This window comes from Colossoma macropomum, unplaced genomic scaffold (genome assembly GCF_904425465.1).
Source record: "Colossoma macropomum unplaced genomic scaffold, Colossoma_macropomum, whole genome shotgun sequence".
Classification (NCBI taxonomy): Eukaryota; Metazoa; Chordata; class Actinopteri; order Characiformes; family Serrasalmidae; genus Colossoma; species Colossoma macropomum.
The window spans coordinates 31,839,203-31,862,391 of record NW_023494810.1 but is presented as its reverse complement, the minus strand read 5'-3'; the positions used below and the strand labels follow the sequence as shown (position 1 = coordinate 31,862,391).

The 23,189-nt window shown below is 36.6% G+C and overlaps 3 protein-coding genes across 7 annotated transcripts; all 3 read right to left on the bottom strand.

Moving 5' to 3' along the window:
• Positions 1-60: 60 nt before the first annotated feature.
• Positions 61-2,218, bottom strand: LOC118799962. The gene is made up of 5 exons (XM_036560106.1): positions 2,111-2,218; positions 1,519-1,809; positions 917-1,216; positions 314-613; positions 61-163 (listed from the first exon to the last, which is right to left on the bottom strand). Exons 1-5 carry the CDS (start codon positions 2,163-2,165, stop codon positions 78-80), a joined length of 1,032 nt encoding a protein of 343 aa, XP_036415999.1. The 5' UTR covers positions 2,166-2,218; the 3' UTR covers positions 61-77.
• A 1,626-nt stretch (positions 2,219-3,844) lies between these two features.
• LOC118799960 lies at positions 3,845-14,674 on the bottom strand. 5 transcript variants are annotated; one of them, XM_036560100.1, is made up of 14 exons: positions 14,586-14,674; positions 13,983-14,279; positions 13,526-13,834; positions 13,353-13,406; positions 13,223-13,270; positions 13,023-13,076; positions 11,602-11,658; positions 11,403-11,459; positions 10,645-10,731; positions 10,494-10,512; positions 10,340-10,371; positions 10,206-10,237; positions 10,043-10,109; positions 3,845-3,990 (listed from the first exon to the last, which is right to left on the bottom strand). In XM_036560100.1, exons 1-14 carry the CDS (start codon positions 14,638-14,640, stop codon positions 3,914-3,916), a joined length of 1,245 nt encoding a protein of 414 aa, XP_036415993.1. In that variant the 5' UTR covers positions 14,641-14,674; the 3' UTR covers positions 3,845-3,913. The 5 variants fall into 5 exon arrangements, with proteins under 5 accessions (XP_036415993.1, XP_036415992.1, XP_036415994.1 ...); XM_036560099.1 differs by lacking the exon at positions 3,845-3,990 and adding an exon at positions 8,031-8,262; XM_036560101.1 differs by lacking the exon at positions 3,845-3,990 and adding an exon at positions 8,031-8,262 and having other exon boundaries at positions 11,602-11,655.
• A 2,393-nt stretch (positions 14,675-17,067) lies between these two features.
• Positions 17,068-22,620, bottom strand: LOC118799961. Its single transcript, XM_036560104.1, has 16 exons — positions 22,510-22,620; positions 21,922-22,218; positions 21,467-21,775; positions 21,297-21,350; positions 21,158-21,208; positions 20,646-20,647; positions 20,076-20,097; positions 19,804-19,860; positions 19,653-19,709; positions 19,471-19,494; positions 18,982-19,068; positions 18,831-18,849; positions 18,675-18,706; positions 18,541-18,572; positions 18,378-18,444; positions 17,068-17,211 (listed from the first exon to the last, which is right to left on the bottom strand). Exons 1-16 carry the CDS (start codon positions 22,562-22,564, stop codon positions 17,135-17,137), a joined length of 1,242 nt encoding a protein of 413 aa, XP_036415997.1. The 5' UTR covers positions 22,565-22,620; the 3' UTR covers positions 17,068-17,134.
• Positions 22,621-23,189: the final 569 nt, after the last annotated feature.

The window sequence follows — 23,189 nt, the reverse complement described above, 5'->3', positions numbered from 1 at the left end:
CCAGAGTTTCCCTCTTCTAGATTCTCCTTTTAGGTACAGCAGGTGTCCAGTGTAGAGATTACATCTAAAATCAGCTCTTACTGACCCTGACAGCGGCATTTCACACACAGCTGTGAACTCTTCATACTGACTGTCATAATGACACTCACTGCTGGTTTCTTATCTGCAGAGAAATAAAGAACACCATTACACAATCTTGGTGTTGACTGAATAACTGATAGACCAATTATGTAAACATACTTTTTAGAACAGTCAATTAGAAATAATTTGATATAAGGAGACACTACACACAATACAAAACTCAGTATCTTACCCAGGACTGTGACTGTAGCTGGTAGAGAGTGAGGAGAAGGTTTAGAAACTCCTGATTTACTCACAGTGTAGAAACAAATAACACTGACTGGTTCAGGTGACCTGTTACTGTGTCCTGTCCACCTGGTCAGTTCAGAGTCAGTGAGTGAGAGCTGACAGGATGGTGAGTGTTTTATATTTGTCTTGTCTCTCTCTGGATAGAAATAACACTGAGACACTCCAGCATACGGAGTCTTACAGTCCAGCTGTATTGACCCTCTCTGTGTGAGAACTGAAGGAGACACTGAGAGCTGAGGAGCCTCTGCAGCAGAAACAGACAGATCCACCATCAGAAATACACACTGGAAAAAATCACTGGAGAAAACACTAAATCTGATATCAGATACTAGCTCTGCACACTTATTCAGAATTAATATTTGACTTAAAATTCAGACTGATTTTGGTTTCATAAGCACAGAACATTTAACCATAAACTGTGATGTAAAAGCCTCTTAGAACAGAAGATCCACAAATAATGATATTATTATGTTTACATTCCTCCTCTTGACCTGATCATGATTGTCAATAAGATTATTTCTAGTAGATTATTGATCCAGCAACTTACCCAGGACTGTGACTGTAGCTGGTAGAGAGTGAGGAGAAGGTTTAGTGAGTCCTGATTCACTCACAGTGTAGTAACAAATAACACTGACTGGTTCAGGTGAACTGTAGCTGCGTCCTGTCCACCTGGTCAGTTCAGAATCAGTGAGTGAGAGCTGACAGGATGGTGAGTGTTTTATATTTGTCTCGTCTCTCTCTGGATAGAAATAACACTGAGACACTCCAGCATACAGAGTCTTACAGTCCAGCTGTACTGAACCTCTCTCTGTGAGAACTGAAGGAGACACTGAGAGCTGAGGAGCCTCTGCAGCAGAAACAGACAGATCCACCATCAGAAATACACACTGGAAAAATCACTGGAGAAAACACTAAATCTGATATCAGATACTAGCACTGCACACTTATTCAGAATTAATATTTGACTTAAAATTCAGACTGATTTTGGTTTCATAAGCACAGAACATTTAACCATAAACTGTGATGTAAAAGCCTCTTAGAACAGAAGATCCACAAATAATGATATTATTATGTTTACATTCCTCCTCTTGACCTGATCATGATTGTCAATAAGATTATTTCTAGTAGATTATTGATCCAGCAACTTACCCAGGACTGTAGCTGGTAGAGAGTGAGGAGAAGGTTTAGTAAGTCCTGATTCACTCACACTGTAGTAACAAATAACACTGACTGGTTCAGGTGGACTGTAACTGCGTCCTGTCCAGCTGGTCAGTTCAGAGTCAGTGAGTGAGAGCTGACAGGATAGAGAGTGTTTTAGATTTTTATAATCCTTCTCTGGATAGAAATGACACTGAGACACTCCAGCATACGGAGTCTTACAGTCCAGCTGTACTGACCCTCTCTCTGTAGAAGAGACCACCAGCTGAGGCTGAGAAACATCTGCAACATACAGACCATCAAACAGTTCACACTGGTTACACACTGGATATAACAATATCAACTAATATTTGTCTGAAAGAAAATGCAGCTGTAGACATAGAAAATGAGAAATTAGGAACATTTACCGCAAGTATCTGATTGTGTGTCACTGAGCACCATCATATTGTAAGTATTTACAGTTCTTCTATCGCAGTGACTTTTATAGTGTGCATTACATCAAAGCTTTCAGTTTGCCACAGTTATTTTTTACTCTAAAAACAATTTAATGGATCAAATCCACAAACTGGTCAGTGAGACTCACACTGGGGATGAACTTCCAGAATCAGACAGAAGGAGAGGAGGATGATCAGAGCCATTTCACCATCACCAAGAGAGAAGAGAGAAGAGAGACGCTCGACTCAGACAGTTCACAGAGCGACAGGAAAACCACCACTGATCACTTCTGGGTTTACAACAGAAAGTTAGTTTCCCCTTCAGCTCCTCATTTACAGCTCTGAACATCTCACACATCACTAAAGTGAATCACTGGCTTTAATATGTGAATATTACCTGCTCTACAGAAACACAGCATCATTTACCATTTATACAGATTACGGTGAAACAATGAAACCAGACTGTTCTGAATGCAATGTAGTGGTTTGTGTTGTTCAGCAGTGAGACTATCAGTACAACACACAATCAGTTTAAAAAATGACAGTGTAAGTAGAAAAACTGTTTAAGATATTATAGCCCCCCCCACAAATAGAGAGATATTTAATTCAGTGTCACATCTGCTTCCTGTTTTATCTGCACCTCTACCACTCTCCCTTCATGAAGAGGAGGAACTCATGTTGTCCACCAGAGGACATCAAAGCTCTGACCTTTTACATTAAAATACCGTTATAACATATACATACAAGTACAGCGTCCTGTAATACAGAAATGCACTGTTGTTCATCAGCTTAATGTTGCTCTAAAAATATGAGAGAAATCAAGCGTTTCAGTGAGGTGAAACTATTTAAACACAAAAAATATAAACATAAAATTATATAATTAATTTATAAAATAAATATTTGTATAAAGGAAAATGTTACAATTATTAGTATCCATAGTAATTGGTTGGTACATTCTGTCTTTGCATATTTATAGTTCAGTAAGGTAATTTCACAGAGCATGAACATCACAATTGCAGCTTTAAAAATAAATATCAGCTTTAAATAAGCTGCAGCCTGACCGAGTTCTGCTTTAAAATACCCTGTGGTAAAACTGAGCTTCCAAAATACCACCAACAAACTCAACTTTAGCAGTTTCACTTTATAAACCTCTCAACTAGTTACCAGACAGTCAGACAAACTCAGTGACTTTGACCAAATATTTATTAAATTTACAGTGATGTAAAATTGTGTACACAGTCATATGCAAACATTTGGGCACATCTGCTCAATTACATTTTCTGCTAAAGTGAAAATAAGTAGCAAATCCTCCACATGTAACAAACTTAAATGTCATATTTTTTAGCAAATTTTAGTCCATGATGTCTGTTCATTTGCTGAATTCAACATATTTGAAAAATAAACCTAAAACCTAAAAATAAACCTAAACCTAACATCACTGTCTGACCAAAACTTCAAGTCTTCTTATCTTTTAACAGAAGTTAGTGTAACTGCATGGACTGTTTCGTTTTTACATTTAAAATTTATACACAATATTTTTCACATTATGCAAAAATGGCAAAACAGACAAAAATAAAATATAAAATATAAAATATAAGATTTTCAGTGGTTGGGATGCAAACAGAGAGATGCAGAGTGGTTTGGTGTGAAATAGTTGATTGTATAAACTCATATTTCTTTGCAGTGGTGGTGATAGGAACCAGGGGTCGCCATGGCTACAACACAAATATAGACATTTTATTTATAATACGAAACCACCAGTGAACATCAAACTCTTCAGACGTCTGGTTCCTATCACCACCACTGTGAACAATTCTGACTCTCTAGAACAGCGTTTCACACCAAACCACTCTGAACGACTCTGTTTACATCTGAACCACTTAAATATGCGATTTTGGAAACTTGGTGGAGTTCCCCTGTAAAAGACCAGTTTTCTGTGTGTCATTCATCTTTCAGAAGAAGCTGAAGCGTTTCTGTTTTTGGGTGGACAGGCTGTAGATCACCACTGTGTAAACTGTCCTATCAGCACCTGTAATGGACGAGTTTGAAGTTTAATCATTCACATTCAAAGAGAACTCAGTCTAAACTTGGTGAAGGAGTGTCTTTGAGGTTGTGAGTGGATCATCTACTACTGTCATCATATCTTCATGAGTGTAATGTTGATTTTGCAGGTTTGGGCAAACATGAACATCACTGTGGAATCGAGTCCAGAGTTTTTCAGATCAGCTCTCGATTTCCCAAATGTCAGGATTGATTCCCGGCCCTGCTGGAACTGGACTAGGACTGGATTTGTGTCTTATTCTTAGTGAACTCTGAACTTTTGTATCCTCATCTTGTTTCTGTGTCCTTCATGTTTACGGATGCAGGTGTCATATGATTTATCAGTTATGAATGTGTAGATTCACAATTAGTGAAGAAGTGAGTGAGGGCAGGTCAGGATGATCACAATTCATCTGAAATGACCTCAACAGTGGAACCACTGAGTTTTACAGGGACTCAAAGAAAGTCCAGCACTAAAAGTAGGAACTCTTCCTCGTCAAACCCCAAAAAGAGTCTACTGTACAATAAAAGGATAATTCTGAGGTGAAACCCTCGACTGAAAATTAAGGCCATTATGTAAGTGAACTGTTGTTCTGTGTTAATTACCTGATGGCTGGTAAGGTGCGGTCACTGAGGTAAACACTGAGTAGGTCCCAGCAGCTCCTGGACCAAACTAAATAGCAGAAAATACTCTTATAATGTTTATGAAGCAAATCTGAAAGATTCATTGATTCATTTTGATCAATCTTATAACAGAAATGTCACTCACTTCCTCCACACTCAGCACGGCCATCATGTTATGTTTGCATTCATCCTCTTGACCTGATCAAGACTGTCAGTTAGAGATTATTTCTAGTAGATATTGATCCAGTATCTCACCCAGGACTGTGACTGTAGCTGGTAGAGAGTGAGGAGAAGGTTTAAAAGCTCCTGATAGACTCTCAGTGTAGTAACAAATAACACAGACTGGTTTTGGTGACCTGTAACTGCCTCCTGTCCACCTGATCAGTTCAGAGTCAGTGAGTGAGAGCTGACAGGATGGGGAGAATTTTGTTTTTTCTTGATTTCTCTCTGGATAGAAATAACACTGAGACACTCCAGCATACGGAGTCTTACAGTCCAGCTGTACTGACCCTCTCTCTGTATAAGACACCACCAGCCTGGGCGGAAAAACATCTGCAACACACAGACCATCAAAGAGTTCACGCTGGATACACACATTGATTTAGTATCAACTCATTTCAGAATACAGTTCTTTATTACTTCCTTTTGTAATCTAATCATCTGTCCGAATACATAAGCAGCTCCACAAACATCTGGAGTCAGAAAAATTCGCCACAAGCGTCTGATTGTGTTACTGATCACCATCGCATTGTCAGATGTTACAGTTCATCCACACCAGTGACACTTTTTAAAGTGAACGTTACATTAAAGTCTGCAGTTATTACAGTTTATCACTCAACAAAGGCAGCACAGAGAGAAAACTGGTGAATGAGACTCACGTTGAGGATGAACTTCCAGAATCAGACAGAAGGAGAGGAGGATGAACAGAGCCATTTCACCATCACCAAGAGAAAAGAGAGAAGAGAGACGCTCGACTCACACAGATCACAGAGTGACCACTCCTCCTTTTTTGAAGGCAAAATTCACGTGTCTGGTCAGCTCTTCACACGGGTTCAGAACACTGATCATCTCCCACATCGCTAAAGCTTTAATGAATATTATCTGCTCTACAGAAACACAGCATCATTTCCCATTTACACAGTTTACAGTGAAATAATATGACGACATACTGTTGTAAATACAGAGCAGTGGTTTGTGTAGCTCATCAGTTTGAGTGATACTGTCTGTACGACACAGAAATGGTTCAAATGGTTCTCAAACATGTATTTTTCCAAGGCACTGCACACAGATTTGCTTCAGAGTGAACATCTACATTCAAAAGTGTGGAATCACTGTTTTCAATAATATTAAACCACTTACACTTACGATTTGATAATGACTGAGAAAAGTGTAGAACATTAAGAATAAAGATATAATAAAACTAATATCCAGAACACTTCATATTTGAAAAGTGGTGATCAAATCTCACACAGACACATCTGTACACAAACGTTTGTGCATCACTGGCCATAAACTGGTTAGACATTTGTCTCCCCAGAAAACTTGATCTTAAAATCTTAAAATGCCGTCTGATGTCTTAACTGTCTTAATGCGGTAAAAGTCTAAAATGTATGCTTAAAAAATTAATTGTATGAAAGGGTTTGCATAAAACAAAACTGATATCAATCATAATAGAAAAAAATCTGTTCTTTAATATACTGATACTGCAGTCTGTGCATTAACTGCTGTTAACAGCCAGTAAGAATCTGCTGAATTCTGACTTAACTGTTACAGCTGTGTGAGAGGAGAGAGATTATAACAGGAATGGTATATGGATTTAATTATTTAGAATGACTAAATCATTAGTATAATGTACAATTAGTATTCAGGTAAACAATAATGGCATTTATTTATAATGGCACAATTAGTTCCTTATGCCATGTAACCATACAAACAATATATTTTATGGTTTGTTTGTTTCAAATATTACAGAAGAATTTCAAAATACATCAAAACAAGACAGTTTGTTAAATACAATAAGTTGTTTCGTAATCATAGATACGACACGCTGTTATCTAAGAGACACACTGCATAAATACAGAATTAGAAAGCTCTACCTGCAGCGTCTTAGAGGAGACAGCTTTCATTACGCACATCTATGTATGTATAGAGGAGAACGGGGCAAGTGGAACTAATATATATATATATATATATATATATATATATATATATATATATAATATATATATATATATATATATATATATATATATATATATATATATACACATACACACACACACACACACACACACTACCATTACTACCATTTTTTGGCCTTATACCCTTAGGAAGGAACGTAACAATTATGTGTGTGTGTGTGTGTATATATACCACTTGCCCCGTTCTCCTCTGTACAGGGTTCTGCTGTAAGTAGCAGAAGATTAGTATCATTTGGAGATTTTAGCTGGATTGTAAGGCTGTAAAAAGCAGACAGCTTTTTGAACATTTCAAAGCTGCTTTAATGTCCAATTTGTTGATTATATGAGGTTCAGAAAAAATGCTAATTTTGTGAAAGCTAAATTTTGAAGATTCTTCTCAATTTCATCTCCAGTTTAAAAGCTGTGCAAAAGAACATAAACATCAAATGTAGCTTTAAAATAAATGCAGCAGCCGGAGAATAAACATATTTAGCGCGCTGCTGCTCTCAGGAGCCTCACTGGTGTCGGTGGGCTTTTTTTAAACCAATACACAATGAACCACCTTAGCAGAGCAGTTTCAGTCCACACAGCTCCCTCTTAACCACATCACACCAACTGCACATTCTCACACTTTCCAGCAGAAACACTTTCATTTCACTCTCACACAGTACAAATACAGAGAATTGATGACACCAATACTTTGAAATAGTTTATCATTATTTTAAATATATTATTAATGTAGATGACTGTTAATGTTTCTATAATACATCATGCAATTGTAATATTAACTCAATGCAAGGCACTGATTCATAATACAACACTGTCAAATACATTTAGTTTCATGTAGGATCTCACAACAGTAAATTTATAGGAATTACGGATCATAAATCAACCTTAACCCAGAGGATTATGGGTAGATTTATCCAGTATGGTGTAGATCTGCTGTTTAAACTGTCCCATCGACAGTCTTTAAAAAAAATAATGTACATAATGTAAAATGTACATATCGTTGCTGGAACAAAAGATTTTTTTAACATTTTATTAAAATTTCTTGACAAATGGACAAATGGTGATTTGGTCTGAAATGGTTGATTGTAGGGATTCCTTTACAGTGGTGGTGATAGGAACCAGGGGTCGCCATGACTACAACACAAATATAGCCATTTTACTTACTATCCAAAACCACCAGTGAACATCAAACTCTTCAGACGTCTGGTTCCTATCACCACCACTGTGAACAATTCTGACTCTCTAGAACAGCGTTTCACACCAAACCACTCTGAATGCCTCTGTTTACATCTTAACCACTTAAATATGCGATTTTGGAAAAGTGGTGGAGTTCCCCTATAAAGGACCAGTTTTCTGTGTGTCATCCATCTTTCAGAAGAAGCTGAAGGGTTTCTGTTTTTGGGTGGACAGGCTGTAGATCACCACTGTGTAAACTGTCTTATCAGCACCTGTAATGGACGAGTCTGAAGTTTAATCATTCACCCTACAGTGTTACTCGTGTAGTGAAGTGAAGGAGCTGAGTGTAGAGTAAAATGTCTTGTTGATACATAAATGTAATGAGAGCAAACCTGTAAACCTGCAAAGTCACACCAGTTTTTACTTCTATTACAGATTATTATAGATTACCTATTAAAAATGCAACTGAAACCTAATCCAAAGGATTAATATATTAAAGTGATGCAATCTGATTATTTCCTGTTACTTTTGGATTATTTGTCTGTTGTTGACCGTAACTGGTCTCACATTTAGCAGAACGACCAAATCTAAGTGGAGCAATAAATGGAAATATTTAAAACATAAAGATGGCAAATTTGTAAAACAGTATAATTTATTCAGTTTAAACATGTGCACTCAAATCCTGAAGATCAGAAATCGAATTATTTTAACAGGATTTTTTTAATCGGTACACTGAGACTAAAAGTTCTGAGACTGAAACACAATGGAGCAGGTAATTAATGTAAAGTGATCCAGTACATTAGATATAATTCATTATTAAACTGCTGTCCTGGGACCAAAGTGAAAATGTCAATCTGGTACAAATCTTCATTTGAGACCCCTCATCAACAATAACCATAAATAGAGGCACATCTAAACACTCTGACTGGCCATCATGTGTGTTCTATCTGCTAAAATGCTGTACTGGATCATCAGGTTTCATGTCGGAGCGTGATTCTCAAACTTGATGATGACGGTGGTTTGTAGACGGTCCCTAATCAGCTCTCAGAACGTGTTATATGAGCTTAAAAAGCCATTAATTTCACTCAAAAATTAAGAGGACCCGGATTGTCTTAGTGACACATAAAGATCATTTACATATTTCAACATTTTCACGCATCGTTCGAAAACTATTGAAGAAATAAACCACACACGTGAAAACAAAACCAACTTTGCCGCTCGGTGACTGCACTCACTCACGGTTTAGACGGTTAGTTAAAACCTGGCAGGTTTGATTCATATCCAGTCAAACTGTAGAGTTTTAAGGAGCAACAAACGAGAATAAAGAGTTTACTGTCTGGTCAGATCAGATCAGTCTGCTGCTGTAGAATCTGGCAGTGTGGAAATCCAGAATAAACACCTGATTCAGATCAACCTTTCTTTCTAATGCTGCAGATCTCAGATCGGCCAATAAAAATAAAATGCCTACTAAACATCATATAGATAGGCTGAATAAAAGTCTGTAAACTGCTGCTGGGGAGAGAGATTCTTCACCCTTCTCCCAAATTAAACACTCCTTTAATCTACATGTGAAATACTTATCATTAAACCAGCAAACCACTCTTTTTATAATGTACCTGTGATCTAATTACTGTCTTTTTACTGTAACTGTAGCAGAATACAGTCTTTTTTGTATCCCGATTATGTAACACTGGTACATGTATTCCTTTACTGCCCAGCCCTGCATTTACAATAAGGATATCATAATCAAATCACTCATGAAGTGCCTGAAATAGTTGTGATAAAAATGCATAAATTACTAGCTACTGTTTTATTAGTGAGGAAGTGAGTGAGGGCAGGTCAGGATGATCACAATTCATCTGAAATGACCTCAACAGTGGAACCACTGAGTTTTACAGGGACTCAAAGAAAGTCCAGCACTAAAAGTAGGAACTCTTCCTCGTCAAACCCCAAAAAGAGTTTACTTTACAATAAAAGGATAATTCTGAGGTGAAACCCTCGACTGAAAATTGAGGCCATTGTGTAAGTGACCTGTTGTACTGTGTTAATTACCTGATGGCTGGTAAGGTGCGGTCACTGAGGTAAACATTGAGTAGGTTCCAGCAGCTCCTGGACCGAACTAAATGGCAGAAAATACTCTTATAATGTTTATGAAGCAAATCTGAAAGATTCATTTATTCAACTTGATCAACATTATAACAGAAATATCACTCACTTCCGCCGCACTCAGCATGGCCATCATGTCTCCTGCAAAACAGTCATTTCAGCTGAATGTGGCTCCTTAGAAATGATCTAGTTTTAGTGTTTCTGTCAGTAATTATAGATTCATATTCCAGTCATGAAACATACCCTGATCTCCTCTGGCTGAGTTGACTTTAAGTCTATTAAGAATAAATGCATATATCAAAACTTTATGCATCGTCTAGTGACATTATTATGAACCTAGAATGACAAAAATATGGATTTTATACTTATATGCACAGTTCATTGGTCAGCGTCTCACCTGTCAGTCCTCTGCTTCTCTGCAATGGAAGAATTGAGCTTTCAGCTTAATAATCACCACAACACCACACAGTTCACTGCACACAGTACGTTTTACAGCTGTTAGAAATTTTGTCTTCACTGTACGAGTGAATCTGAGCTGATGGACTTACTGATAAACCTGCAGGGAAAGACGATCATCACTCCAGCCAATAAGACGCTGGTACCAGTGACTGACAGTACAATGATGAGCAGTGAACCTGAATTATATTATAAAAACAACAGACATCACAGACATGATTCAGCCTCCATACACCTGCATGAAGTCTGCACATGTGGAAGAATCAGATTCTGCAGGTGAGACTTCTAGAGTTTATTAGCATCACCAGCCTCGTAGCTCCTGATCTGAACTAAAGAAGCTAAATTAGGACGCCAAACATGTCTTGGCTGATCGACGACATCTGGGATAAGTGGAAAACTGTAGATTTGAAAAACAGAAAATACCATCACAACATCACCTGGAGCAGCTACACAGACCAGTAATGGGGCTCGAGAGAATTTATGAGGACAAATACAAATATTTATTTCAGATTTAAAATATTAAATGAAGATAAATTGTGTTAAATTAGTTAAAAGGTGACAGAACTGTTTGATTCACTTTCTGGATGGTGAACTTGGGTCTCTAGAGGAGAGAAGTTATAACAGTTACTCATTAATTCATTCACTAAAAATATGCAGATATTTCCAGTTTTTTCAAATTTCATTTGTAATTGTTTAAAGTAAAAAAAAAAAAATATATTAATATCTGCATATTATGTTACTCTCCTGACTGTGGAAGCTGAGAAAGATGCAGAAATCAGTAAAATTCTGAATAAATCAAAAACGTATTAAATGTGGTTGTAAAGATTAGAATCTGGATTTAGTGACTCACTCTTCACATCTGATGAAATGTAATCATCATAGTTCCAGGTAGTTTGAGTTGTTCCAGCTGTAAAATGTGTTTAGGTCATAGCTTGTCAAACAAGTATATCGGCATGAACAAGTTTATATGTACCGGACCTCTATAGTATCTATTTTTTTAGATTCACATTTTACAATAACATTAATCTATAAGCACAACTGGGACTCACCAGTGGATGAAGGCATTGCTGTCGTAGTAGAGACTGGGAGAGGTGCAGATGAAGCTGCTGAGAATTTAAAAGTGCATAAACATTCAAGAGGTAATGGGATGTAAGATATAAGAGGATCTTCTCATAAAGACTTCTAAAAAACTCTGTATATGTCTACATACTTAAAAAAGGTGGTTCTTCAGGGGTTCTTTAGTAAAAATGGTTCTATATAGAACTGCGAACACTGAAAGAACCCTTTGCATGATTAAAGGATTCTTTGCATCGTGAAATATTTCATCACACTGATAGAGAATGTGTTTTATATGGTTCTATACAGAACCTTTATGGAAAGGGTTCTATATGGCACCAAAAAGGGTTCTTCTGTTGTTACAGGCTTGATGCCGTCACAAACCCTTTTTCAATAAGGTTCTATATAGAATCGTCTACAGCTCATTCCCCATCAATCTGAAGAACAATTTAATTATGCAAAGGGTTCTTTAAGTGTTCATGGTTCTATATAGAACCATTTTCTTTGCTCAAGAACCCTTTAATAGTGTAGTTTAATGTAGGCACACAATAGTCTGTTCATAATGCAACAGCCACTAGTGAGGTCATATCTTTGTTTTTAACCTCTTATTCTCCAGGGTATATTTAGTATTTTTCCATCTGAATTTACACGACCAGATCATAAGGTAAATTATTCAGTAACTGTATAAAATAATAGTAAAGTTTTGTTTGTTTGTTTGTTTGTTTGTTTGTTTTTTGTAAAAGCTCCCCTTAAATTAACAAAAAATGTGTTTTATGATCAGAAACATATTGCTATATGCTTACAATTTATTGCTGAAAGCCAAAAGTCTGAGACTCTTTGTATTTTTTTTATTAAAATAATTTTTACAGAGCAGATCACTGAAGAGACGCCATCTGTTTATAGTTTATAGCCCAGATTTGTGGAAAAACGGGTCGACTTTCAGTAGAAAAAAAAATGTGAGTTTAGCTTCTTTTATTATAAGGGTTTAAAATGACATCACCCATCTATTTGACTGGAAAGAAGACAGTTACAGCTCTCATACGACCCCCACCTTTAGAATGTAGCTTATGAAATATGAAAGTTATGAAGTAAAGAATACGACGAAGTGCGCTTTGGAACCACCAGTGGTTCCACTGAGTTAAAGAGTTTTTAAATGTGAAATTAACTCACTTAGACAGGTGACTCATTTTAGGGGGAATTATTGAATTCTGACAGTGATGATTAACAGTGTTTGGGACAAAATGTACAGTATAAATAAGACATTACTGGCTCTGATTTGAGAAGCTCAGAGACATGTAAGAACTTTATTTCTTAACTTTGACTATTTAATTTATGCTGAATAAGAATGGATGCTTGTAAACTATTTATCTTGCAGTTTATTTTGAGTTTAGTAAGGACTGAATCAATAACTCACTGGCTATAGTGGACATTTTGGTCACAATAGATGAACTGGGAACTACAGGTAACCCTGTTAAGAGTGACACAGCTGTTTAGAATACAACACAGAAACATCTTAAACAGATATGTTTGTGAAAGGAATCATTAAAGCATTTCCTAGAAATGTTAGCAGAGTATTTGTAAGTGGAAAATTATGCAAGAAAACTTGTTACTCACTAGTTGTTGGGCCTTTTGTGGTGATGAGTGTGGAGGAAACTAAAGAAACTGCACATATAATACACAATACATTATAAAGGGTGGTCCTTCTTATTCCAAGTAAACTGTGGAAGCTGAAGGAAGATCTAACCTGCAGTAGATTTCTCTTCTGTTATGGACGGCTGTGTTGGTACAGGAATTAAATCTAAACGAAACACTTAAAAACTTAAAAACAGGAAATACATTTAATCATAACATTAATGCAGAATAAAATAAACACACTACAAGTGTAGAAATAATGCACATATGAGCTGATGTACTTACTCAATATATCATATGTATCACTCATTGGAGAGCGGGCGGACGGGTCAGAGTTTAGTGAATAATCACAGCTCAGTTCTCTGCTCTTTACTGACTGCAGACGATTCAACAGGTCAGTTTTAGATGCTGTAAAAACACAACTCCACTTCACAGAGTTCCCTCTTCTAGATTCTCCCTTTAGGTACAGCAGGTGTCCAGTGTAGAGATTACATCTAAAATCAGCTCTTACTGACCCTGACAGCGGTATTTCACACACAGCTGTGAACTCTTCATACTGACTGTCATAACGGACACTCATTCCTGGTTTCTGATCTGCAAAGTGATAAATAACACCATTACAGAATCTTGGTGTGTGAATAACTGCTAGAGCAATCATGTGAAATAATTCATTAGAACAGTCAATTCGAAATCATTTGATATAAGGAGACACTAACACACTATACAAAACTCAGTATCTTACCCAGGACTGTGACTGTAGCTGGTAGAGAGTGAGGAGAAGGTTTAGAAAGTCCTGATTCACTCACATTGTAGTAACAAATAACACGGACTGGTTCAGGTGACCTGTAACTGTGTCCTGTCCACCTGGTCAGTTCAGAGTCAGTGAGTGAGAGCTGACAGGATGGAGAGAGTTTTACATTTTTATAATCTCTCTCTGGATAGAAATGACACAGAGACACTCCAGCATACGGAGTCTTACAGTCCAGCTGTACTGACCCTCTCTCTGTAGAAGAGACCACCAGCTGGGGCTGAGAGACATCTGCAACATACAGACCATCAACGAGTTCACACTGGATACACACTGGATATAACAATGTCAGCTCATTTCTGTCTGAAAGAAAACACAGCTGTAGATATAGAAAAAGTAGAAATTAGAGAAATCTACTGCAAATGTCTGATTGTGTCACGGAGCACCATCATATTATAAGATGTTACAGTTCTTCCATCGCAGTGACACTTTTTATAGTCTGCATTACATTAAAGCTTTCAGTTTGCTGCAGTTATTTGTTTACTTATTTAAAAAAAAGTAATGGATCAAATACACAAACTGGTGAATGAGACTCACGTTGAGGATGAACTTCCAGAATCAGACAGAAGGAGAGGAGGATGATCAGAGCCATTTCACCATCACCAAGAGAGAAGAGAGACACTCGACTCACACAGATCACAGAGCGACAGGAAAACCACCGCTGATCACTTCTGGTTTTAAAACGGAAAATTAGTTTCCCCTTCAGCTCCTCACTTTCAGTCCTGAACATCTCACACATCACTAAAGTAAATCACTAGCTGTAATATGTGAATATTACCTGCTCTACTGAATTCTACCATTTACCATTTATACAGTTACAGTGAAATAATGACACCAAACTGTTCTGAATGCAGTGCAGTGGTTTGTGTATTTCAGCAGTGAGACTGTCTGTACAACACACAAATAATTAAAAAAAATGACAGACTGTAAGTAGAGAAACTGTTTTCTTATTATATTATTGTATTGACAAAAAAAAGTCACTTCCACTTCCTGTTCTATCTGCACCTCCACCACTCTCTCCTCAAGAAGAGGAGGAACTCATGTTGTCCACCAGAGGACATTAAAGCTCTGACATTGCATGTTAAAGTACTGTTATAACATGTTACACAAGTACAGTGTTTACATAAATCATCCTTTAATAAAGAAATGCACTGTTATTCATCAGCTTGAGAAATCAAGAAATCAAGCCTTTCATTGAGAAAACTTTTTAAACACCAAAAAATATTTAAATAAAATTACATAATTAATTTATAAAATTATAACAAATATTTTTATAAAAGAACATGTTACAGTCATTAGTATTCATAGAAATTGTTCTGTCAATCCTTCACTATTAGGTCCATAATTAAGACATTTTAAGAACCAAAGCTGTTATGAACCTGGATAAGAATTGGAAGATAGTTTTGTGTGTACTTTCACATTTTATTGGGAAAAAATGTCTCCAAGTGGTAAAAGTGATATTTTAATTGTTTAGTATTGCACTGATGAAATAACCATATTGTCAACATTGAACAACAATCCATATTTATTTATGGTAGTTTTATAAAGTATTGTTTTTTTTTTACTTCTTCTTTTAATTACAATACAAAGCATATTTTGAAGAGAAATGTTCCAAAGACCAATGAACAGAGTTCAACAATTTGTGCACTGTGTCGACAGGTATGAGTCGGAGGCTAATTTTAAACCAATGTTAATAGTTTGTCTTATGCCTTTTGAAATAAAATATTAGTTTAAAGACATAGGATGTAAACATTTATTCCTGAACTAATTTCTGACTCATTTAGAAAGTTTTTCTTCTTCTTTTTACTATATTCAATTCAAAATTATGAATTATAAGTTCTTTAACCTCTTTAAATCTCAGGTTTATTAAATACTAAGGCTCATTGTTCAGTAACTGCAGGGACTTCAGTGCAAACTGGCTGAGCTATTCTTAGGTTATAGAAGTGTGTATTAAATCTTTGGGCCTGTCGGTGGGCCCTGACCATTTAGGGGTTAAAACAAATTGTAAGACTTCAAAATCAGTCTTCAAATCAGGGAGGAAAGACCATGTTTCATCAGAATTTCTGTGGTGGACACTGAAAGCTGGTTGGTACTTTCTGTCTCTGTATATTTAAAGTTCGGTGAAGTCATTTTACAGAACATGAACATCAAAAGTGCAGCTTTAAAAATAAATATCAGCTCTAAATAAACTGCAGCCTGACTGAGTTCTGCTTTAAAATACTCTGTGGTGAAACTGTGCTTCCAAAATACCTTCAACAAGAAACTCAACTTTAGCAGTTTCACTTTATAAACTTCTCAACCAGTTACCAGACAATCAGACACATTCAGTGACTTTCCAAATATTTATTAATAAGTTTACATTGATGTAAAATTGTATACACAGTCATATTCAAACATTTGAACACATCTGCTCAATTATGTGTTTTGCTAAAGTAAAAAATAAGTAGCAAATCCTCCACACGGAACAAACTTAAAGGTCATATTTTTCAGCAAATTTTAGCTCATGATGTCTGTTCTTTTGCTGAGATTAACTAATTTTTCAAATAGTGTAACTACATTGTTTTCCAAGTAAATGGACCATTTTTTAGATTTGAAATTTATACATAATTTTTTTTAATAACCAAAAAAAGGCAAAAGAGACAAAAATGGAGGTTTTTGTCACAACAGCAACATTAAAATACACAATAAAATAACTTTTGTAAACAGGCCAGTTTTTTTCTTCAGTGGTTGAGATGCAGTCAGAAACAGTCATTCAGAGTGGTTTGGTGTGAAACGGTTGATTGTAGAGACTCAGATGTCTTTACAGTGGTGGTGATAGGAACCAGTGGTTGCCATGACTACAACACAAATATAGCCATTTTATTTACTATCTAAAACCACCAGTGAACATTAAACTCTTCAGACGTCTGGTTCCTGTCACTACCACTGTGAACAGTTCTGACTCTGTAAGTTTCTTTAGAACAGAGCGTTTCACACCAAACCACTCTGAATGACTCTGTTTACATCTTAACCACTTAAATATGCGATTTTGGAAAAGTGGTGGAGTTCCCCTGTAAAGGACCAGTTTTCTGTGCGTCATCCATCTTTCAGAAGAAGCTGAAGGGTTTCTGTTTTTGGGTGGACAGACTGTAGATCACCACTGTGTAAACTGTCTGATCAGCACCTGTAATGGACGAGTCTGAAGTTTAGTCATTCACTCTACAGTGTTACTCGTGTACTGAAGTGAAGGAGCTGAGTGTAGAGACTGAATGAAAAATGACTTGTAAAGTAATTTAATGAGAGCAAACATGAAAAAAACACACCATCATCAGTCCAATCAAACCAAACAGCAGGAGACACAGTCGTACACGGGGTAAAGATGAGTGTTTTAGCAGCTCCTTATATCTTTCATATAGTATTTTATACAGCAGGAGAGCTCATGATTAAATACTGGGATATTACACAATATATTTCTACAGTTAAGTAGTTAAAAGAAAAATAAAGCATGATTCTGTTCAGTGTTCAAACACATTTAAATATTAAACAGTCAGTGTGTCTCTTATCCTGTTTAATATATTCTAAAAATTCCTGAAAGCTGATGAGTTTTATATGTTGTCCATATTGTAACCACATTATTCACTTGGAGGATTTGGAGACCTCTGTGGTGGTAATGTGTAGTTGCATCTAACATGTGGAAGAACATTTTGTAACATGGGTTGTGTTTCGGCCCCCGTCCCCGAGGGGATGAATCTGATCATTGAAAGAGAATCCAAAGAGAACTCAGTCTAAACTTGGTGAAGGAGCGTCTCTGAGGTTGTGAGTGAATTATCTACTATTGTCATCAAATCTTCATCAGTATAATGTTGATTTTGCAGGTTTGGGCAAACATGAACATCACTGTGGAATCGAGTCCAGAGTTTTGCAGATCAGCTCTCGATTCCCAAATGTCAGGATAGATTCCCGGCCCTGCTGGAACTGGACTAGGACTGGATTTGTTTCATATTCTTAGTGAACTCTGAACTTTTGTATCCTCATCTTGTTTCTGTGTCCTTCACGTTTACAGATGCAGGTGTCATATGATTTATCAGTTATGAAATGTGTAGATTCACAATTAGTGAAGAAGTGAGTGAGGGCAGGTCAGGATGATCACAATTCATTTGAAATGACCTCAACAGTGGAACCACTGAGTTTTACAGGGACTCAAAGAAAGTCCAGCACTAAAAGTAGGAACTCTTCCTTGTCAAACCCCAAAAACAGTGAACTTTAAAATGAAAGGATAATTATGAGGTGAAACCCTCGACTGAAAATTGAGGCCATTGTGTAAGTGACCTGTTGTTCTGTGTGAATTACCTGATGGCTGGTAAGGTGCGGTCACTGAGGTAAACACTGAGTAGGTTCCAGCAGCTCCTGGACCGAACTGAATAGCAGAAAATACTCTTATAACGTTTATGAAGCAAATCTGAAAGATTCATTTATTCAACTTGATCAACATTATAACAGAAATGTCACTCACTTCCTCCACACTCAGCACGGCCATCATGTCTCCTGCAAAACAGTCATTTCAGCTGAATGTGGCTCCTTAGAAATGATCTAGTTTTAGTGTTTCTGTCAGTAATTATAGATTCATATTCCAGTAATGAAACATACCCTGATCTCCTCTGGCTGAGTTGACTTTAAGTCTATTAAGAATAAATGCATATATCAAAACTTTGTGCATCATATAGTGACATTATTATGAACCTAGAATGACACAAAAATATGGATTTTATACTTATATGCACAGTTCATTGGTCAGCGTCTCACCTGTCAGTCCTCTGCTTCTCTGCAATGGAAGAATTGAGCTTTCAGCTTAATAATCACCACAACACCACACAGTTCACTGCACACAGTACGTTTTACAGCTGTTAGAAATTTTGTCTTCACTGTACGAGTGAATCTGAGCTGATGGACTTACTGATAAACCTGCAGGGAAAGACGATCATCACTCCAGCCAGTAAGACGCTGGTACCAGTGACTGACAGGACAATGATGAGCAGTGAACCTGAATTATAATAGAAAAACAACAGAAATCACAGACATGATTCAGCCTCCATACACCTGCATGAAGTCTGCACATGTGGAAGAATCAGATTCTGCAGGTGAGACTTCTAGAGTTTATTAGCATCACCAGCCTCGTAGCTCCTGATCTGAACTAAAGAAGCTAAATTAGGACTCCAATCATGTCTTGGCTGATTGACGACACCTGGGATAAGTGGAAAACTGTAGATTTGAAAAACAGAAAATACCATCACAACATCACCTGGAGCAGCTACACAGACCAGTAATGGGGCTCGAGTTGAAATATGAGGACAAAAACAAATATTTATTTCAAATTTAAAATATTAAGATAAATTGAGTTAAATTAGTTAAATGTGTGATATTAATGGCTGATAAGATGACTCACTTTCTGGATGGTGAACTTGGGTCTCTAGAGGAGAGACATTATAACAGTTACTCATTAATTCTTTCACTAAACATGTTCAGATATTTGCAGTTATTTCAAATGTCAATAGTAATTAATTTAAAGTAAAAATGTAATATTAATGTCTGCATAATATTTGATTCACTAGTTATTCAGTTATTTACCTGTGCTGGGATGTTTTACTGATGTATTATCTGATGTTACTCTCCTGACTGTGGAAGCTGAGAAAGATCAGTAAAATCAGTAAAATTCTGAATAAATCAAAAACGTATTAAATGTGGTTGTAAATATTAGAGACTGAATTTAGTGACTCACTCTTCACATCTGATGATCTGTAATCATCATAGTGCCTGGTAGTTTGAGTTGCTGCAGCTGTAAAATGAAAAAAAAGTATATATATATATATATATATATATATATATATATATATATATAATGTATACATTTTCACACAAATTTGTCAACATGATCAAGTTTATTTGTACTGGATCTCTACTAATAACTGATAGTACGAATTGTAGACATTTCTATTGATTTACATTAACATTTTACAGTAACATTAATCTGTAAACACAGCTGGGACTCACAAGTGGGTGAAACTGTCTCAGTCTGGAATGGGAGAATTGCAGAAGTTGTTGAGAATAAATTTGAACATCTTCATAAAACACATCTGTAAGATGGAACAGGAAGTAATACATAAGAGCTTCTTCTAATAAAGACTTCTGTAAAGGCTGTGTGTGTCCTGATTAACATATCACTGCGGTCAGAATGAAAGCTTGTATGTGGAAAATGGTAACTTTACAGGAGAAGGAAAGACATACTGTACTTTTAATGTAAGTCAATGGAACCAGACTTTTTTCCAAGTCATTTTGGGCCGTTTCTTTAAGTCCATTCATCATGAAATTTTCACACAATATATAGGAAGGTAGTTGTTTTCAAATCATGTCAAAAGCCAAAAACGTGAAAAATGGAGAGATGAGGTTTTGTTCTGACAGCACTGATATGCTCACTGTAGTCTGATCATAATGCACAGACACTGAGTCATTAGACTTTCTAAAGATCTTTTTTCTGAAATGTGATATTAATGGCTGGTAAAGTGACTCACTTTTTGGAGGATCTGTTAAATTCTGATGCTGATGGGTAACGTGGGTACTTACAGCTTGAGGAGAGAAGAGAGGTTATGACAGATATTAATAATAAGAGATGGTATTATTATCATATCTATCCTTTCATACAGTCTCAGTAAATCAAACTAAATAACTAAACAGTGACTAAAAAAAGATTAGTTTAACACTGGAAGCTGTTTGGGATAAAACACTCTATAATCATGTAATCAAGTGTTTACTGGCTCCACAGTGATAATCTGAGAACCACAACTTTGGCTGTTTAATTTATGCTGAATTAGACTGGATTCTTGCAAACTATTTATCTTGAGATTTATGTCCAGGTAGTGAGGATTTAAGCAGTAACTCACAGGCTAACTAGAGCCAAACTAGAGTCTACAGGTAACTCTGTTAAAGGTGACAGACCTGTTTAGAAAACAACACACAAACATGTCAAACATACACACTGCAGAGTTTATAAGAAGGAAGGGTTAAAGTGTTGAAGTGTTTCTTAGGGTTGGAGTTTTTGTAGGAGGAATAATCCTGTAAGAAAACTTGTTACTCACTAGTTTTGGGGTCTGTTGTGGTGATCAGACGTGCAGAGGAAACTAAAGAAGCTGCAGAGAGAATCAGACAGTAGATCATAAAGAGCAGCTCTGATATTCTAACTGAGTTCTACAGTGAGAGAGAGAAGAATAAGCTGACCTGCAGCAGATTTCTCTCCTGTTATGGACGGCTGTGCTGGTGTAGGGAGCAAATCTAAAAGAAACACAAACAGTTCTAGAAGACACATCTGGGATTGTTATGTTAATGTAGAATTTAATGAACACAATAAAAATTTATAAAATAATGCACATATGAGCTGATGTACTTACTTAATATATCATATGTGTGACTCATTGGAGAGCGGGCGGACGGGTCAGAGTTTAGTGAATAATCACAGCTCACTCCTCTGCTCTTTACTGACTGCAGACGATTCAACAGGTCAGTTTTAGATGCTGTAAAAACACAACTCCACTTCCCAGAGTTCCCTCTTTTAGATTCTCCCTTTAGGTACAGCAGGTGTCCAGTGTAGAGATTACATCTAAAATCAGCTCTTACTGACCCTGACAGCGGTATTTCACACACAGCTGTGAACTCTTCATACTGACTGTCATAACGGACAGCTATTTTTGGTTTCTTATCTGCACAGGAATAAATAACACCATAAAACACAAATGATGAGTGAAAAACTAGCAAAACTCTTGATTGTAAACCCTTCAGTTTGGTAGAAATGGTTTGATTTAAGCAGACAGTGACACTCATGAACAAAACTGAGTCAGTATCTCACCCAGGACTGTGACTGTAGCTGGTAGAGAGCGAGGAGAAGGTTTATAAAGTCCTGATTCACTCACAGTGTAGTAACAAATAACACTGACTGGTTCAGGTGAACTGTAACTGCGTCCTGTCCACCTGGTCAGTTCAGAGCCAGTGAGTGAGAGCTGACAGGATGGAGAGAGTTTTACATTTTTATCATCTCTCTCTGGATAGAAAAAACACTGAGACACTCCAGCATACGGAGTCTTACAGTCCAGCTGTACTGAACCTCTCTCTGTAGAAGAGACCACCAGCTGAGGCTGAGAGACATCTGCAACACACAGACCATCAAACAGTTCACACTGGATACACACTGGATAGTATAGTTACTATACTAGTATATTTACTAATTTCAGAATGTAGCTCATTAATACTTCCATTGTAATCTAATCCTCGGTCTAAATGCCTAAGTGTCTGATTGTGTCGCTGATCACCACCACATTATCAGATGTTACAGTTCATCCACACCAGTGACACTTTTACAGTGAACATTTCATTAAAGTCTGCAGTTACTTATCATCAAACAAAGGCAACACAGAGAGAAAACTGGTCAGTGACTCACGTTGAGGATGAACTTCCAGAATCAGACAGAAGGAGAGGAGGATGATCAGAGCCATTTCACCATCGCCAAGAGAGAAGAGAGACACTCGACTCACACAGATCACAGAGCGACCACTCCTCCTTTTTTGAATTCAAAATTCCCTTCTCTGGTCAGCTCTTCACACAGGTTCAGAACACTGATCATCTCCCACATCGCTAAAGCTTTAATATGTGAATATTATCTGCTCTACAGAAACACAGCATCATTTCCCATTTATACAGTTTACAGTGAAATAAAGACACCAAACTGTTCTGAATAGAACAGTGGTTGGTGTAGATAATCAGATTGAGTGACACTGTCTGTATGACACTTATACGGTTAAAATGGTTCTTAAACATATATTTTTCTAACACTCTGCACACAGATTTGATTTGGAGTGAACATCTACATTGAAAAGTGTGGAATCACTGTTTTCAATAATATTAAACCACTTACACTTATGATGTCATAATGACTGAGGAAAGTGTAGAATAATATGAATATGGATATAATAAAAACAATATCTAGAACACTTTATATTGAACATCTATATGCAGACGTTTGGGCACCCTTGTACAAATTAAGATTATTTTCTTATTCAAATGTTAAAATGTTGCTTTTTAAAACAATTTGCTGCAGATGTTGTGTTTCAACAACATATG